Raw genomic sequence first — 20,493 nt, 5'->3', positions numbered from 1 at the left:
AGGAGGTAAGTGAGCAAAATGATGTTTTAACCCATCATTTTTCACAGAATCTGTCCATATGTGGAATCTAGTGAAAAAATATGAAGATCAGAGTCTGACAAGAACATAAAGCACTGGCTTTTGCTGACCCATGTAAGTGTCATCTTAGAAAGAGCTAAACTAACTTATCAGTTATTTCCTGCCACCTTTTATAGACAGAGCTGTTTGGAATTGAAAGATGAATACCTTGTAGTTAGTAGGCCAAATACAGCCTGGAAGTAACACCTCAAACTCCACTGACATCACTGGAATTGCAACTGTGTATTCCAGGGCTGAGTTTGGGAAACTCACCAGTTCACCAGGAAACTCAGTAAGAAAGGACAGCAAAATCAAAGACCCATATGAATTTGTCCACTATTCTCCATGTACAGATGAAATCCTGGTCCCATTAAAATCAAGGGCAAACTTCCCATTGACTTCAGTGGAGCCAGGATTTCACCCTAAATGCTTACTGGATCAGCTTTAGCTAGGGTTGAATATTATCAAATTGCAATTTGAGCCTGATTGGTACAAGTACATTAGAAGCCTCGACAAATCACACAGCACAAGAAAGTAACACTCAACAAACTAGACATTTACATGGTACAATTCCAAGTAAGCATTGTTTGACATTTACCAGGCCAAATCATTTAGCAATGGCTATCAGTTTTAATGAGTTTTAAAATTTCTGTCAGATGCCATTTCAAGCCTAATAGGTAGCAGATTTGCTTAAAGTGGAATTGAGTTAACGGGAGGTTGCTGTAGTTGATAGACATTTATGCAAATATTCCCCTAGGTACAGAAAATGGCCATTTTGGTCAAAGAACCTAAAGGCATCATTGACTGATTAATTCTCAAAGTGTTCCCATTTCACTATTTTAATGTGGTTTATTTAAAAAAAGGTAGACCATGATAATCTTTCAGATTCCCTATTTTTTTTACATCATTCACCCAGTGATGTTCCCTAGTCCTACAATCTATGTCTGGTTGAATAACTAGTCCCAGGGGTATTTACGATTTCAAGTTAAAGACAAATTTTTCTTCTTTTTTCCCCTTATGTTAAATAAATCTAAAGATTTAACCTCATTTTGTTGGAGTGGGAGAGTTATGATGGAAATGGAAAGGACAGGAGAGGAGTTCCTAGGGAGTGGCTGAAAAGGAGGAAAACTGAGGGTGGCCGCTAATTGAGGGTTACAGAAGGTGAGGATCAAGCTGGAGGACTATCAGAAAATAGTATGATTTTTCTGAGCCAAGGCAGAAAGTTCAGTAGTGAAATCCCGACTCTTCTGAAGTAAATGGGAGTTTTGCCATTGATTCCAGTGGGGCAAGGATTTCACCTCAAGGATCCAAACCTTTCACTGTTCATCAGAATTAAACCACCAATCCCTTTTGGATTCTTCCCATTTCTGTAGTAAGAAACATTTCTCACCATTAATAAACTGCATTGGAAAAATAAAATTTGCATTTCTGAACCTTGTCCTGGCAGTGCTCCTCTGTCTGATTTCAGAAATATGGGAGCCCGATGTAAGAGAAAATAAAATGCAGGCTCACTTAAATTACTTCTATGTCAGTTCACTGGGTAAGCATGATCTACCATTTGCACCTCTATTGTATATTACAATAATGTACCTTTCACAGCACATAAGTGCTTTCATAAAGCTCTTCTGGCCTTAGATATAGTGGATACCATTTAGAGGCCAGCATTTGCCAACAGTTATAATGCAATGGTATCTGAAATATATATCACAAGTCTCCCCTATACTTAGACACCTATAAATGTTGACTTTTTAAATGGTAATAGGTACATAATATATTTCATTTTTCTAATGTAGTTTATAAATATGCTATATTCATAATTCTTAACCAAGCTCAGGCAACCAAGCTCAGGCAACATGACAGCAGATGAAATTTTGTGTTAATAAATGCAAAGTAATGCATGGTTCATGGAAAAATCTGAATCACTCATACATCTAACTGGGTTCTAAAGTAACTCTAATCATCTCAGGAAAAGGACCTGGCAACCCGCTCAATGAAGACCTCTGTTCAATATAGAGCTGAAGTCAAAAAGCTAACAAAATGCTAGACTACATAAGAAATGGGATGGAGAAAAATATGGAAAATATTATGAAGATGTTATATAAATCAATGGTTCATCCTCCTCTGGAATACTACTGCAATACTGGTCACCCCATCTCAAAAAGCTTTTCAGATTAAAAGGGGTTCAGAGATGAGCATGAAAAAATCACTAGGGCATAGGAAAGCTCTCATCTGAAGAAAAATGGAAAAGATAAGGACTAGCAAGGAAATGATTAAGAAGAGACAATAAAAGTATACAAAAATAATGAATGCTATTGAGAAAGTGGTTAAAGAACTTCTATTCTCACTGTTTCATAACCCAAAACCAAAGGGACATTCAGTAAAACTGAAAGGCAGCAAATTGAAAATTGATAAAAGAAAATATTCTTTCACATACTGTGGAACTCATTGCCTCAGGATGTCATTGAAGTCAAGTGCTTAGCAAGATTCAAAGAGAAATACATACACACATACATGAATAGCAAGAACATCCACAGCTATAATAGTAAGAACTACAATGAGAAGTTTTAAAGTGTATCTAAAGCTCATGCTTCAGAGTTTAAGCCAATCTCTAAATATTAAGGGTTAGGTGGAAACTCCCCTAGAGGCCAGATTATACAACCTTTGCCTATTGCAGGATTTCTTGTACCTTCCTCTGAAGTGTCTATCACTGTCCACTGCCAGATACAGGATACTGTAGTACATGGACCACAGCTCTGAGCCAATATGGCAAATTCCTATGTTTGAGCTGCACTCAGCAACAGCATAGAGCCTCTTAACTTCAGCAAGAGCAGATGCTCCTTGGACAGCTGAGAAGAGATGATAAAAGATAGGTCAGGGGGTGGAGCTGGCATTGCAATGAAGGTAACCAGGTGGCTGGAAGCGCACACATAGTCTGGGTTTCTGGTTGGTGCCCTCACAATCTCTCACCAAATCCAAGTCCTGAAAGGGAGGAACTAACTGAACATTTCCCAGCCTCATTGAGCCTTAAATCCCAAGTGGACATTCAGAATTAAAAGACAACATCTGAGATGGTCTGGTTAGGGCATCAGAGGAGAACTCAGGAGACCTACAGACATCTTATACAGTTTTGGAGAAGTCACTTAATCACTTTCTACCTCAGTTCCCCACCTGTAAAATGACTGAAATAATCCTATTTAGTTTGTACACTCTTCAGAGCAAGTATAAGGGATTATCTCTCACTGTATGCTATATAAGGCCTCTCACAATGAGGTTCCAATCTAATTTGGGGCCATAGGTGTTACTGTAATACAAATAATAAATTAAAATATAGTTTTATCATAAAAAGACAGTAAATATCCAGTCAAAAGAATGGGAACAAGTACGCAGAGTCTAATACAATATGACAACTGAGCAGTTCATGAGGGGCCACAGCTAAAATTAAACCTGTGTCACTCAGCATTCTTAGCCCTGCCTTGGATATGGCTGTACAGTTGAACAAATCAGTGCCTCATTTGAATGCTGTATTATGCAGATATTCTGACAAGATATTGTCTAATATAAGGGTTAGTGAGAAAATATTGGATAATAGCCCAGAATACAAATATATATTCTTCCAAACACACTTCAAACTCTGAAATCTGTATTGGCCCCTTGAATACGCAGCAAGAGCACAGCAGCCTAGATAAACACAACGCTACAGTGCTGAATATGAGTAAAAGAAAGTTGGACTGTAATTGCTATGATTTTCCTTTGTTATTTGAAACTTTTCATTTGGATGGAGTTTGAGTGTTAGGAAAACAGCAAGAGAAACTGCCATTCAAGCCTAGTTCTTTTACATATGAAAATATCAACACAGCTGGTGGCTTGTCTTTTTAAGCACTTTGATCTGCTTTGGGAGAGAATTCCACCGTGGACATTTGCTACAAAGTAGTAGAACTTGTTACCTTTAATGGCTCTTAAATATGCCAGCACATCAAAACAATGGTCCCTCGTGTTTGACAGTAGGAACTACTTTAATGCCTGGACGTTCCAAGGCAAGTTTTATATATTGTAGATACTGTTCCTAGAAAAGTATATTCTGAGAATCTGTCTATTTGTCTGTAACATCTTCATGTACCTAAGCAGAGGGTGTTCTAATAAATTGTTTCTTTATTTAAAGACTGTCTTTATCAGCCAATGACTATTCTCTGTGCAAATACTGAGATTCCAAAATGGCCCCCAAAAGAAGAAAATAGAGATGCCTTAACCAGAACAAAGAAACTTTATACCTATTAATAACCATCACTGAACGGCAGTAAACTTTAAATGAGAAGGGAAATGTCTATCTGCGATCTTGTATAGGCCTTTTCAAGGTCTCCAGTTGTCCCTTGCTATGGCTAAAGTTACACACAGAGACTTTCACTTAGGAATCCCCAGAAGGATTTCTCATTAAAAAGCCCTCCAAAACTGGCAGATCCCTTTGATCCATGGGAAGCTAGTGCCACTCTGGCTCCTGGCTCCATTTGCTCCCAGGGACCCAGGGCTGTACTAACTTTTTTGAGAGGTTTCAGAGTTGTAGCTGTGTTAATCTGTATCAGCAAAAAGAACAAAGAATACTTGTGGCACCTTAGAGACTAACAAATTTATTTGGGCATAAGCTTTCATGGGCTAAACCCACTTCATCAGATGTATGCAGTGGAAAATACAGTAGGAAGTTATAGATAGAGAGAACATGAAAAATGGGGGTTGCCGTACCAACTCTAATGAGAGTAATCAATTAAGGTGGGCTATTATCAGCAGGAGAAAAAAAACTTTTGTGGTGATAATCAGGATGTCTCATTTCAAATAGTTGACAAGAAGGTGTGAGTAACAGTAGGGGAAAAATTAGCATGGGGAAATAGTTTTTAGTTTGTGTAATGACTCATCCACTCCCAGTCTTTATTCAAGCCTAATTTAATGGTGTCCAGTTTGCAAATTAATTCCAGTTCTGCAGTTTCTCATTTGAGAATTGATACCCTTAACTGATTACTCCCATTAGAGTTGGTATGGCAACCCCCATTTTTTCATGTTCTCTATGTGTGTGTGTGTATATATATATATATATATATATATATATATATCTTCCTACTGTATTTTCCACTGCATGCATCTGATGAAGTGGGTTTAGTCCACAAAAGCTTATGCCCAAATAAATTTGTTAATCTCTAAGGTGCCACAAGTACTCCTTGTTCTTTTAACCTTTTTAGTAACTTTTGGTACTGAGTGTGAACCGCCCCTGTCCTTCCCTATTTCTTCCCTGCCTTACCCAGCTCCATTCCCTTCTCTGTCTACCTGGGCATGTGGAGAGATTTAGGGTGGCTGTATTCACATCCTACATACTGTTGTAATAATCTTTGTAAAAAATATGCCCAGTTTGGTATAATTTGAAAACTAATAACTCACTGATCATTAATATTCATGTGTGATTATGAAAATAGCATGTATTAAGAGTTATGGATATATGCTGGGATTATGACTAAAATGTATTTAACCAGGCATGTCGGGGCAGATGATAAACAGATCTGCCCTGGCAAAGAAATGAGTTTACTTCTCTGACCAACCCAGTCATCAGGCAGACAATGAAGGCACATTTACATGTAAACAGTAAATAGGGCCATCAAACTAACAAGGGGAATGGGGGAGATTGCAGGAAATAGAACAATTTGCATTTTAGCAGGTACCAGCAGGGGAAGAAAGAGCATGGAGCTTCCTCCACCACTAGACTCCACTTCACATTCCTCACAGTTTGAATAAACTTTACTTTGAGAGGTGACCCTCAGAAGAATCCATTTCAGAGGTTTACTGATCGATAAACACAGGGGGACCGAACCTCAAGTGATAAGCAATTGAATCGAAGAACTCAAGGATCTGAATGTGCAGGAGGCTTGGAATTACTTGGACGTATGCCACCAGTAGAAAAGAAACCTAGATATAATATATACATTTTTAAAGTTACCATAGGGATAATTACTCCAGCCAGGACAGGCTGGGCATTTTAGAACTCACTACTCAAAGAATTAAATTTAAGCGTAAGAGAGAAATAAAAATTATGAAATGCATAGAACAGTCAAAAAACTAGAACAACACACTTTGAAAGAAGTATCAAGTAATAACAACAACAATAATACAAGTATGTGTTGGGAGGTGAGTGTGAAAGACAGAGTGTGTGTGTGTGTGTGTGTGTGCGCGACAGACACACACAGTGTGTGTGTGTATGTGTGTGTGTGTGACAGAGAGAGAGAGAGACACGCGGTGCCCTGTACGTACACTGCCCTTTGTAGATCGACACTCAGCAGTCTGAAACCTGCTTGTTCAGACACAGCAACAGCTGACAGCAAGCTCCCTCCGTCCTGAGCCCTGTTGTGTCCCTCTCCGCCGCTCTGTGGAGATGCGGTACAGGGGCAGGGGTACACCCTGACATAAGTGCCCTCTCCTCCCCTCCACCCCCCGCTCTGCACACAAAAGTAGAAATTCTACAAGGAATGGAAGATGGGAAGGATCAGCACAAAAAGCTACCTCTTGGAGGTCAGAAAGTGAAGGAGAAAAGTGAGAAATGCCAAAAGCCAAGCAGAGTTGGACCTTGCACAGGAAACTAAAACCATCAGTAAAAGGTTCAAATAGCCATATAAATAAAAAGAAAACAAGGAAAAAAGAAGTGGGACTGCTACACACTGAGGAGGGGATGGAGATTAAAGATAATCTAGGCATGGCCCAACAAATACTTTGCCTCAGTTTTTAATAAGGCTAATGAAGAATTTAGGGCAGTGGCAGGGTGGCCAACGGCAATGAGGAAATGGAAGTAGAAATTACCACATCAGAGGTGGAAGTCAAACTCAAATATCTTAATGCGACCAAATTGGGAGGCCCAGATAAACTCCATCCAAGAATATTAAAGGAATTGGAATGTGAAATTTAAAGATCAGTAGCAAGGATTTTTAATGAATCCATAAACTAAGGGATCGTACCTTGTGACTGAAGAATTGCGAATATAGCACCTAGTTTTAAGAAAGGAAAAAAAAGTGATCCAGGAAACTAGAGGCCTTTTAGGTTGACCTCGATTGTATGCAAGGTATTGGGACAAATTTTGAAAGCAAAAGTAGTTAAGGACATAAAGGTAAATGGTAATTGGGATAAAATACAAGATGGTTTTACAAAAGATAGATCATGCCAGACCAACCTGATCCCTTTCTTTGAGAAGATAAGTTATATTTTACACAAAGGAAATGCAGTAGATCTAATCTACCTGGATTTCAGTAAGGCATCTGATACAGTTCCACTTGGGAAATTATTAATTAAATTGGAGAAGACAGGGATTAACATGAAAATTGAAAGGTGGATAAGGAACTGGTTAAAGGGGAGACTACAATGGGTCATACTGAAAGGTGAACTGTCAGGCTGGAGAGAGGTTACCAGTGGAGTTCCTCAGGAATTGGTCTTGGGACCAATCTTAATTAACATTTTTATTAATGACCTTGGCACAAAAAGTGAGAGCATGCTAATAAAATATGTGGATGACACAAAGTTGGGAGGACTGGAAATACCATACAAGAACATCTAGACAACCTTGAAAACTGGAGTAATAGAATCGGGATGAAATTTAATAGTGCAAAGTCATGCACTTAGGGACTAACTACAAGAATTTTTGCTACAAGCTGGGGACTTATCAGTTGGAAGTGATGGAGAAGGAAAAAGACCAGGGTGTACTGGTTGATCACAGGATAACTATGAGCTGCCAATGTGATGTGGCTATGAAAAAGGCTAATGCAAACCTAGGATTTCCAATAGAGATAGGGAAGTGTTAGCACCATTATAAAAAGCACTGGTGAGACGTCATCCGGAATACTGTGTGAAATTTAGTTTCCCATGTTTAAGAAAAATGAATTCAAACTGGAACAGATGCAGAGAAGGTCTACTAGGATGATCAGAGGAATGGAAACCCTACATTATGAGAGGAGACTCAAAAAGCTTGGCACATTTAGCCAAATCAAATGAAGGCTGAGGGGAGATATGACTGCTCTCTATAAATACAGCAGAGGGATAAATACCAGGGAGGGAGAGAAGTTATTTAAGTTAAGTGTCAGTGTTGACACAAGAACAAATGGCTATAAACTGGCCATCAACAAGTTTAGGCTTGAAATTAGATGAAATTTTCTAACACTCAGATGAGTGACATTCTGGAACAGACTTGCAAGGGGAGTGCTGGGAGCAAAAACCTAACTGGCTTCACGACTGAGCTCTCATATTGGTTATTAGTGCTATGTTACATTTTAACCTTATGTTTGTAGAGCTGTAGAAAGTGATACTGTTTTAACAAATTTGGAACTAATGCCCAGGCTGGTTTATGTGTCTGTAAGGAGTAGAGCATGACTAGACAGCTGAACTCAGGGTCAGCTGAGCCTGTGCATTGGTTGACTTGGGGCTAAAGGTAAGCAGAGGAGAATAGCACCTGTTCCACTGTTGAAACTGTATAGCTACTCAGGGATTTTCAGGAGCTACTGCTTGCCACAACCTCTAACAGCTCTACCACGTATAATGAATTTTCTCTCCCACTCAAGCCACCAGAACTGAAGAGCTTTCTTCATCCATAATGAGTTCCTACAGAGAGCAGGGAGAGAGTCTAGACTGGGAAAAAATTATTTTCAAATATACTACCATGGTAGGCAGGTGGAAAATACCCTTCTCTCTGCTACCTTCAGACTGAAATTTTTTAACCAGTGTCACTCTCTCTTTTCTACTCGGCTGACAGCTCCATTCTGGGTGTTTGGGAGATAATGCAAGTTCTCAGTGCCTCCCCTAATTTTCATTGGGACCTAGTGCATCTATATGGCAGGCAAGGAGGACTGTCATAGACTCAGCCCATGAGAAGGTGTGACTGTGTATGTGCTACATGACAGTCTCCAAAGTGCTGAGCTATAGCCCTGAGAGTGAATGGTCTAATTCTGCCATTGTCTGATTACTGATGAAGACAAAGTTACTTTTGGCAGTTATGAACTGCACAAAGGAAAGGGAACTGTGTGTGAAACTCTCAGTTTTAAAATCTTCGAGATAGCAAATGAACTCAGAACTGAAGTTTCTGAGCATCTGTATAAGAGCTTGGCTAGAGTTGGGAAATTTGACCTGGTATAATTATGCTGATTTAATTACACTGGTGTAAACCCCTAATGGAGACACACTGCACCAGTGCCAACTGTGACTGGTACTTTGTGAGATTTCCCATGGTCACTTATATCCACTCTGGGGCTTGGACTGGCATAGCTATATCAGTTCAAAAATTCCAGCAAAGATAGGGTCTAAGACTTACTACGGAAGAGCAGCAAGTGGAGGAAAGGACACTGAGTGCAAATCAGGATAATTATTTTGTTTTTAAGGAATAAAATAAGAAACCCCAGCATATTAGCTGTCTGTAATGAGAGTAAATTTAAAACATACAATATGTCTTTGCAAGATGTAAAGATGGAGGGAGGCATAGCTCAGTGGTTTGAGCCTTGGCCTGCTAAACCCAGGGTTGTGAGTTCAATCCTTGAGGGGGGCCATTTAGGGATCTGGGGCAAAAATTGGGGATTGGTCCTGCTTTGAGCAGGGGGCTGGACTGGATGACCTCCTGAGGTCCCTTCCAACCCTGATATTCTATGATGTAACATCACACTGAAAGTACTTGTGCATCCCTAGCAAGCTGGCCAGGTAAGAGGGCAAAAATCATTTGTACCAAAAACCCACTTTACTTCTTGACAAACAAATGAACAAATAAAACCACTGTCTAGTCAATAGTAGAAATGGGCAAATAATTCATTATGAATATTAGCTCTTTTCCTGTTTGAAAATTGACTGCGAGATGAAGTGGCGCTAAAGCAGAGGAGAATAGCACTTGCCCCACTGTTTTCATTTTCTAAATGAATTATTTGGAATTATGAGCTGCATCATAATTATTGGTCAATAGACATAGGTAAGCAGTTAATTGCCAGGGGTCAGTAATTAAAATCCAGGCTGTTTAATCAGTTTTCATTGGATATTTAGGTTACATGGCATGGTTCTGTTCCCTGGTTGGATGGGTAACACTTAGAATCAGATTTCAGGTAAGAATATATGCAATTTCAAGTTCAAATTTGTTTTCCAAAAATATTCTCCAATATTTGATTAAAATTCTCTGTGTTTATGGCCATTCCTGACAGTAAATGCTCCACTAAAATATTTGCAGCTGGGGAACAGAAAGGGCACATAGTAGCTATATTTAAAAATATGAATATGTGTTCATAGAACTATTTTTCTTTTTAGAATTTGCACAGGTATAAAGTACACAACACAGATATGTAAAGAAATATTAGCACACCTTCTATTTAAGAGGCAGCAGATAAATTTTAAGCTTAAGAGGGACTTTCATGCCTAAATATAAAAGCATAATTTTATATCTTTTTCAGCATATAAGGAGGAAGTATCATCCTTGGGACTTGTGAGACCTGGCTTCAATTCCCTACCCTGCCACAGACTTCCTGTGTGACCTTATGCAAGTCACTTTGGCTCTTTGTGCCTCAGTTTCCATACGTAAAATGGGAATAATAGCATTTCCCTCCCTGTCGGGGCTATTTTTAGGATAAATATATTAAAGATTCTGAAGTCCTCAGATCCTAATGGGGGCCATATAAGCACCTAAGATCCATTTTTTCTTAGTGTGTTTACTAATTACAAATTTACATACCACTCCGGCAATCTGGGGTGTGTGGGGGGAAGGCCTCTGAGTCTCATTGACTCCCATTACATTCCATGATGCTCTAATGATCTGCCATTAGGAATCATTAAGAAGAGAGATAGTCTAGTGGATAGGATACTGGACTGGGATACAGGAGTGTTGAGTTTTATTCACACTTTTTGTGACACCTTAGGCAAGTCTGTAAAATGGTGATAATACTTCCCCCTACATCACCAGGCAGTTATGAGTGTAAAATCATTTAATAACTGAGAGATGCTCAGTGATAAGGGTTGTATAAGTACCTGGCGAGACATATCAAACTGAAGGATCAGGGTTTAAATGTTTATTTCAGAAAAAGTTGTATCCATCCTAGCTTTCTTTCCTATCAATACTGCCTTAAGTCATAATGTTCAATTTGTGACATTAAAACCATTTTTACAGCAATTCCTCATATGAATAGAGTCAAACACAAGACGCTGCCCACTGAGTGGTAAAAACTTGTAAAACACAAATATCTTTATTGCTACAAATGGGAATTAAAAAACCAACTGTCTCAATACATTTTTAATAATGGTTATCTTTTCCCTATCTATTCCAGTATGAAAATCACCCATTAAAACTTTTTTGAAATGCAGCCTCTCCTCTCACCCCGGACCCCAAACTTTTCTTTTACAATTTGGTCCCTTTAAATATAATACATTTTCTTTATTTCGCTCAGTGACCTTAGGCTAGCATTATTTCTGTGGTGTCCAAAGTGAACAGTCACTTTACAGGCCAAAACAAGATGAGGTCTCTGCTCTAGGACTTTACAGTTTAAATACTAGCATAAAGCATAGCTTCACAGAATGCTACTCTCTATGGGCCCAATCCTACATTAATAATAATATTAATAAAACTGTGTATTTAGAGATCACACATCATCATAGATCTCAACATATTGCATTGCAGCCGGCAAGTTTTAATAACTTAAGTTTTGCAGATCCAGAGATTTAAAGTGACTTGTTCAAGGTCATGCAGCACGTCAGACTTTATGACTCCCACTCTGAGGCCCTTCCTTGTTGACCATGTTGCCTCTCAGTGGATGTTCCCAGTGGAAACAATGGGGATTTGGGTATGGGAGGAATGCTGGATCAAGCTGGATAGTAGATTTAATAATAACGAAAGCTCTTTCAATACTGTGATCTCCATTAAACAAACAACAATGTAGAAACCTCTGAAATATTACCCTACAGAATAAAGTGGGTTCAAAAGCTTTGGTAAGCCTTTTTAAAAGAATCCAATAAGCTTTTGGCTGTATAAACTGATGAGCTGTTTTGCAGAATCAATACTATGCCAGAGTTGATCTCGGTCCTGTCCCTTGATAGCTTCTCTCACTTTATGCAGGGGATTATTAATAATTCTATTTGGCACTTATACAGTGCTTTAAAATTTGTGAAATACTGTACACACATTAGTTAATCCTGACAATATCCCTGAAAGGTAGGCAGGTAATATTATCCAAATTTTAGAAACAGGAGAATGGAGGCAGAGAGATGAAGTGATTTGCCCTAGATTAGGGGCAAATCTGTGTCAAAACCAGGACTTCTCGGATCAGCGTTCTATGCCCAGATCAAAAGCCCACACCTATGGGGTTGGAGTTCATCAAAGACATCATGTATTTTTTCTCTACTGCAGGCTGTTTCTAATATCATTTTAATCTTAGAAAACAGGGGCCCTGTTCTCTGCCAATAGGAGACTTCCACTGATTTCAATTGGAATTATCCATATCCTGCTGGGGACAATAGGTGCCTACACTTCTCCTGTACTAACTGTTGTTTGGGTTAGAGTACAAGTGATAAAAGCAAGCTTCCCTTTTAGGATCTGATCTGGTTCCCACTGATTTCAATGAGCACAAGACCAAAAGCCTTATCAGAGACATCTTACTCTGGTTCACATAATAATGAATTGGAAATAATGGAACAAATTCTATGGAATCCTGCACCCCCAGTCATGCATACCGAGGCTTTACATAAAATTGCCATGAGGGTGCCTCTTGTCTATCACGTATCTTGGTGATCTGTCGGTTAAGGAAGCAGAATCCCTGGTTTCTTCTGCAGAAGTAAGGTGGGAGGATGCACAACAGGTCCATGAGGAAAGAATTAATTGGAAGCTTACACTGAAACTCACAGAACTTCCTACCCCTACATGCCCCTTCTCCTATATGGGAAGAATGGAGACCTCAGATTCTTTGGACTTAGAATCCAAGAGAACAATACTGTGACGCTGCACCCCATATTCAAAAAAATATTGTTGTAATATGAATATGACATAACTTTGCATATGTTTTATGCAAGATGTGACATGTGAGGTATCATTGGAAAGGTTATGATTTGCTGAATGTGATTATCCACTTTGTATGCATGTATCAGTTCTGTATCTGAAGTTAGGAATATTGACTATGTAACAATTACAACTGTGTGTGTACTTGGGGAACGCCTACCAGACAGTAGGCAATCAGCCTGAATGGGCCATTAGAAAAGACAACAGAATGTGTCTTTGAAGATGACAATATCATTTTGGGTTTACACTCCAGAGGATGTGTGCACAGGAGAGCTCGGCATTCCCCTAGCTGAGCCCTCTTACAGAGAGCTAATCCCAGACTCTGTGTGATTCTACAGCTGGATGTGTTCCTGCCTCTGTGTGTGCTGAAAAGGGGCTTGAGAGCCTGTCACAGCAGCACAGAGTAAGGTAAACTCAGGCTGGTAGGACAGGCAGGCTCAGTGGGACCCCAGCACATCCGGTGGCACCCCAAAAGGGGGGTCCAACCCAACACAAATACCTTTGTGTGGTATGACTGGTATGACAGCACACAGTATTTAGTGAATGCTTATACTGTAACAATATCACCTCTCTTTGTGTCTTCTGTTCCTTTCCTGATGCAGCTTTTTTTCTGATTGACTGTTCTTTACATTTGCTACTGGTTTTAATTACTTTTATACAATAACCCCACAATCTTTTCCTAATCAGGATGCTGGATGATAGATCAATTTAGCACATATTCCCGAGGCTGGTTCCTTATTCCTTGATTAATTATTTTCCATTTGCTTACATGGAACTCCACTAGCTACCGCCTACCCCATCACCTAAAGGAGCCGCATATTTCTGCACCAGCTTGCATTGACCTATATATTATTTGCTTTGTCTTCAGAAACGCTGCAGGGGAAAGTTCCCAGTAGGTAGGCTGCAGTGGCACAACGTGTCTACAACTCCCACGTGCTAGGGAAGGGGACAGCTGGGAGCCAGAGCGGCATAAAAAGGAGGAAGAAAAGGAGTACTTGTGGCACCTTAGAGACTAACCAATTTATTTGAGGAGGCGCAGTGTTGCCTCCATTGATAGCAATCCGGTGTTGCGTCCATCGATAGGGACCCTACTGAGCCAGAATTTTAAACTATGCCTACCCCCATACAGTATGAGAACACACAGAGGCCAGAGATGGAAATATTTAACTTGTGACCCTTTACTAAACTGAATAGTTTTCATCACTTCTTAGTACAATCTTCTATCCAGCACTATTAATGCCATATCCCATAACTCTTTCCCTTAACCTTTAATCTGTAATGTGCAATCTTGGTAAATGCACATTTTTCAAAACTCATATATTCTTCTAGTGATATCTACAAAACTCCCACTGACTTCAGTAGGTGCAGAGTTAGGCCAGCACTGATTGCTTTTGAAAATCCTACCCCAAGAGATGAGCTAAACACAATGGCCTCCTGTCCCTGAATCACTACTCCTTAATCAAACTGTGGTCTTTTGGGGTTTTTTTCTTAACCAGACCCTTTAGGATAATGATCAAGATTTACTTTCAGTTTACAATGTAGTGGTCTAGACAGAAATGCTAAATATTCCTAACAAAATGCAAAACTACTCAAAAAGAAAAACAAATAAATAAACCACACCCCTAAGATTTTAATTAATTTGAAAATATGCACATATGGGTGAAGACCTTTACTAAGGTACATTAACATTTTGATAAAGACTATATACCTTCTTAGTTTATTTTCCTTTCGGGTCTTTTTAAAGAAAAAAAAAAGGTTTTCTGTAGTACTTCCCAAATAATTGGGAATTGAATCTAGATAGCTTAGGAAAAATTAAAGCTCCATCAATTTCCTTCCTCACTACTTGGTTGCATATTATCCAGACCTGATTCTTAGTCTCTTTTAAGTGCCTCTAACCTTGCTTAGCATAAAGTTATCTGAGAGAGAATATCTGTACCTAGCTCCTCCTCTGTTGTCCCCGGAAAACTGATCCCCGACTTGAGCAGATCGCCACCCTCTTCCTCTGTAAAGACAGAAACAAAGTAACTATTTAATAACTCTGATATTTCCATATTCCTGGCTATAAGCTCTCCATTCATTTTTAAATGACTCACCATACTGTATGTGCTGAATGATGTGGCCAGGGTGAGGGGAAAGGGATCTTAAATTCTCAAATACTTGTTGCCCTTCTTGCTTTTCTAAATTTATTTTCATGCTTTTTGTTTGGTTTTGTAACTTTCCCACCTGGGCAGATTCTTTGTATCAATAAATGCCTTTTGTTTTAGCTTGCATGTTGCTTTTTCCATCTCTGCTTAGTCCCATTGATTTCTGGTGCCCTTTTAGGTTTTCCTTTTTTAGTTACTTTGGAAAGAATTCTTATTGTAACTTCTCCAGCTGTGTCGTAAATACTTCCCATTTCTCTCTGCTTATTTTACTGCTATAAATGCTTTTCAGCCTATTTTCTTTCACTCACGACTTAATCTTTTGAAGTCTGAATGTATAAGGTCCAGTAATTTTCTGTTTTTGACTCTTCTGCCATTTTAGCTCATTTTAGTTCTGCCATTTTAGTTCTCTTCACCACAGATTTCCTTGTGACCTTGGGAGAGTCACTTAGCCTCACTGTGCCTTAGAATAACTTTACTTGCTCAGAAACTACAGTAACAAAGAGCATATAAGTACCTAAAATTATCCTTATCCTTACATTCTCTATTTTTTGTCATGTCCCTTTTTTGGTCCTTTCTTCACTTTTTTTTCTGATACAGTTCCCAGGAAATTCTTTGAGTCAAAACAGTCTTTCATAGTATTTCTCCCCATACCCTGTTTTTTAATCAAAAGTGCAAGTGGTCCAAAGTAGAAGAGTGAGTGGAAGTGAAGGGGGAGGTACTTCCTGTCTACCACTGCTTAGGCAACTGGGAAACGGGGCACACATTTTCAGGGAACAAACACAGTGACATATTGGGCTTCTCTAGACTACTTTTTGTTGAGTTGTAACCTGAGTAGCTGATTTCCAATTAACTCACATTCATGAATACAACTGTTATTCTGAGGTGGACATTCAACGTTTGAAATAGGCTACAAATTAGGCCACACCTGCTTTTCTTTTCAGGTACCAAGATTATATAACCACCACATCAGGTATGTAGTTTGTGCGGTTTGACTTATAATGAAAACAAAATTACAGTTTTTGCAGATTTCAATGCTGTATTTAATAAATGTATACACCTTGTATATTTCTTGGCCTAGTAAATTTTCTAGTCTGCAGTTTTTAGTTGTGTTGTAATGTGAATTAACTGATTTCCAATTAACTCAAATTAAATAACATGGTTGCAAATGTTAATTTAGACACTTACAGATGTTTGTTCCTGGTCATGCTTCACTCTAGGCTTCAGCTAATACAACTGATTTTATAAGAGTGGGAAGTAGAATCCAGATAGTGTATGGAAAAAAGAATTAGAAAATATTTTAAAAGTTTCAGAAAAAGTAACATGTATTCCTACACTTATCATAGTTAAATAAACTTTTTTATTCACGTTCAACCTCCTAGAAATCTAGTCAGTCAAATGACAGAAAAGGAATATCATATGATTTTAAAAAATGACTGGCACATGTATTCAAATTAAATTTCATTTGGAGAGGTAATGGACAATTCTAATTGAATATAAGCACAAATTAGACAGTTTCCATGGAGACTGTGTCCATGTGATCTGCATATACTGTAACTCATAAGTGAAGCCTCTAATTCTGCTGCACTGGAGTCTGGAATCAAGAGGAAGGCATGAGAAAAATAGAGTCCCCCCAAAACCTAGAAGATCCTTTAAATTCTTGCAAATAGTTAGCAAATATCACAGGAAACTTAGTGAAAAAGAAGTTTTCCTTTAAGACAGTAATTTTGTGCAAGTAGCTGTATTTTGAAATCACAAATGATGTATCCATCCAAAACACCTAAACCATCATCAAAAGAAAACAAAAAGGAAAACAGAAATGTATGCAGTAACTCCTCCCACGCTAGAAGTCTGTAAAATTCATATTTACTCAACCCCAAACCACACTAAGATTGTAAGAAAATTTCTGAAAATACCCTGCATATGTTTGACATATTTTAGACAGAAGAGGAATATAACTCTTCTGTCTAACTTAATTCTTTTTCAACTGCCCTTGCTGCTAAGGAGCGGGGGCATGGGAGGGGAGAGGAGAGAATGGCTGCTACACAAGCAAAGGGAGATGAAGAAGATGGATGAATAAACCCAAAAGAGGTCAGAGAAAAGATGTAGAAATGGGATATTAGCACAAACAATCAAGGAAGGATGGTTACAGCACAGGATCAAGATTCAGGAGACCATGACTGTGATTCTGGCTCTGACACATGATTTCCTGTGTGACCTTGAACAAGTCATTTAATCTCTCTGTGCCTCAGTTCCCCATCTGTAAAATGAAGATAATCCTTCCCTACCTTATAGGTCCCTTGTAAGAATAAACTCCTTACTGCTTGAGATGCATTCCACTAGTATAATGTATGGCAGTAGGTAGATAGTTAAATTGCATAAGGATGTAAGAACTGCCATACTGCAGAGTAGTCTTCTGCCTTGAATGGTGGCCAAATGCTTCAGAGCAAGGCATAATACTCATGTAAAACACCTTGATCTATAACTCTGCTGTGGGGGAGAGAATTACTTCTAGTTTATGTCCCAGGCACGAGGAGTAATTCTCCTTATATTTTTTATCATAAATTTATAACTATTCACATGTAACCTCACTGCTTAGATTTTTTTCCCCCCAAATGGCTAGTGTCAGTTCAGTCAGCCTTTGAATAAATTCAGTTCATGCCTTCTGCACTGATGAAGCCAAAGTTAATCAAAGTTCTCAGTGACTGTTGTGGCATTACAAGGATAATCTTTGTCTGAGGTTCTTAAACAATTATTCCAACATACTGTAATTCCTTTAACAAAGGCATGGATGGCTTTTGTTTGGTCTGGTTACATTTTTTCCCATGAACAATCATTTTTATTACCGACTAACAAAATTAAAATAATCTGTCCGTCATTAGTGTTTTTCCTATGTAATGGTAATGCAGCAGGGCACATTGTGTGGCATGCTCATAGCATTCTTGTGTCATTCTAGCATTCTTCTAACATTCCAAAATACTTACATGCAGGGATCACCTGTTACTTTCCTCATTCTAGAACATAGATCCAAATTGTGCCAGCTGCCCCACCGCCTGCAGTGGCACTAACTCCAGAGGATTTGAAAGCAGCTGCTTTACATGATAATGCTAACCTTAACGTGAAACTACTCGATGAGGGATAAAGTGCAAGGGCTTAGAAAAAAAAAAGACATTGACAATAAAGGTGAGATTATGAAAATAGGATGATTTACATTTTAAGGATTTGAATAATATAAAGAACTCACATTCTGCAGACAACAGATGCAATTACTAGTTAAGTCTCCTTCAAGTGCACACATTCTCACATTACAGATTAATATAAAGTGAAGTCCAAAATCTGTCCTCAGAAGAACATAACACTCCTGTTGACTTCAATAGGAGTTGTATGCAAGTCTCATGGGGAAAATGAACAGGCTAAAAAATGCCTGGATATCTATTTGCTTTTGTGAAAGCTGAATTTCTAAGAAAGCGATGCGGTGATGCACTCATCTATGAAAGCAGCCATGCCTCAGGCCCCAATTTTCTGTTCTGGCTGAACTCTGCTTGGTGCAGGAATAAGAACATAAGAATGGCCATACTGGGTCAGACCAAAGATCCATCCAGCCCAGTATCCTGTCTACCAAGAATGGCCATTGCCAGGTGCCCCAGAGGGAGTGAACCTAACAGGTAATGATCAAGTGATCTCTCTCCTGCCATCCATCTCCACCCTCTGACAAACAGAGGCTAGGGACACCATTCCTTACCCATCCTGGCTAATAGCCATTAATGGTCTTAACCCCCATGAATTTCTCCAGTTCTCTTTTAAACCCTGTTATATGTAAGGGGACTGTTGCCCCCTTACTAACATTCAGTGGGGGCGTTTTGGTTGGCTAGCTCCCAGTGCTAAAAAGGGAAGGGTCTATGGGAAATCAGGACTCCGAGACTGATAGTCTCCAGGAACAATGGGGAGAGGCCAATGCTCCAGGTCAGCCTGAATGACAGGGCGGGCAGGCTAATAAGCGAGTCAGGAGGCCAGGGAGGTCCCGCCCTCCGTGTGAGCTGGAATTGCCTGGGTCAGACAGAGTGGGGCCGAGCTAAGGAGAAAGCAGGGGCGCAAGCTGTGCTGGGGAGCAGAGCCGTGCCAGATCCAGAAAGAGCAGACGCTGTCCTGGGAGCAGAGCTGCAGCCCCAAAGCCAGAGGCACAGCCCAGAGAGAGCAGACTTGCCCTGGGAGGAGAGCTGCAGCAACCAGAGCCAGACGGGCAGAAAAGCAGCCCAGGAAGCAGGTCAGTGCTGGCAGCAGAGTCACAGAAGCAGCCTGCAGAGCAGATCTGTCCTGGGAGCAGAGCTGCAGCAACCAGAGGCAGAGGGGCCAAAGAAGCAGCCCAGGGAGCTGGAGGCAGAGCAGCAGCAGTGCTGAGACAGAGTGGTGGAGCTGGGGCTGGAGCAGTCCGGAGCTGGGTGTGGTGAGCAGCTGGGGAGAACGAGGGGGACCCTGGGCAGCGGGCCCAGCACAGGGAGACACCTCAGCCAAGAGGCTCTGCAGGCCAGGCTTGGATCGTAACCCCGACAGGGCGGGGGCGACACTGGGAAGAAGGGTCCTACCACTTAGAGCCTGAGCATGTGGCCACCACCAGAGTAAGCGTCCAACCCACAGCATCCCTGCAGCACAGCCAGGGCCTGAGAAGAAGGCCTGGGACTTACAAGGAACAGACTGTGAACTGCCCTGACATTCCAGAGACATTGTTTGTGATGTTCCCTGCCACAGAGCAGGTTGATGTGTTTCCTTTAACCTTTCCCATTTTTCCTTATTCTTTTTAAAATTAATTGTTGATTAAATAACTTGCATTTGCTTTAAATTGTATGTAATAGTCAGTGGGTCAGAGAAGTGCCCAGTGCAGAGAGAGAGAGTACCCCGGAGTGGGAACACCCTAGCCCCTGTCCTAGGTGACCACAGCAGGGTTGGGGGTCGAGCCTCCCAGGAATCCTGGGCCCAGCCTTGTTGGGGTTACGAGGACTCTGCCAGACAGGAGAGTGGAAGGGGAGTCCTCAAGGGCAGGGAGGCCTCTGGGTAAAGGAAGTGGGAGCGAGGACTCAGATCCTTTCGCTAGCCCACTTCACCGGGGTGGTGGTGAAGTCAGGAAAGTTCCCCACAATAGCGGGACTATTCCCCCCGCTTAATATAGTCCTAGCCTGAATTGAGGTTCAGCGAGTCGAGGTGGTCACTTTATGTTCCTCATATTCTGGGGCCAGTCAGCAGAAGGTTCAGGCTCCAGTATAGGTTTAAAGCAGTCTC

General features: G+C 40.2%; 1 protein-coding gene across 4 annotated transcripts in view; it reads right to left on the bottom strand.

Moving 5' to 3' along the window:
• The window catches only part of DLGAP2 (DLG associated protein 2), a 694,939-nt gene that overhangs the window by 106,654 nt on the left and 567,792 nt on the right, over positions 1 to 20,493 (bottom strand). The window contains exon 5 of one of the 4 annotated variants that reach the window (XM_007058741.4): positions 15,015 to 15,080. The exons of the other annotated variants lie outside the window; for them this stretch is intronic. Within the exon in view, the coding sequence (XP_007058803.3) occupies positions 15,015 to 15,080 (66 nt within the window). The remainder of the gene's footprint in view (positions 1 to 15,014; positions 15,081 to 20,493) is intronic. 4 annotated transcript variants of the gene reach the window in all.

The sequence above is a fragment of the Chelonia mydas genome, chromosome 3, assembly GCF_015237465.2.
Source record: "Chelonia mydas isolate rCheMyd1 chromosome 3, rCheMyd1.pri.v2, whole genome shotgun sequence".
NCBI classification, from domain to species: domain Eukaryota; kingdom Metazoa; phylum Chordata; order Testudines; family Cheloniidae; genus Chelonia; species Chelonia mydas.
Note: the sequence above shows the minus strand (reverse complement) of the source record. Positions and strands in the feature narration are given on the sequence as shown.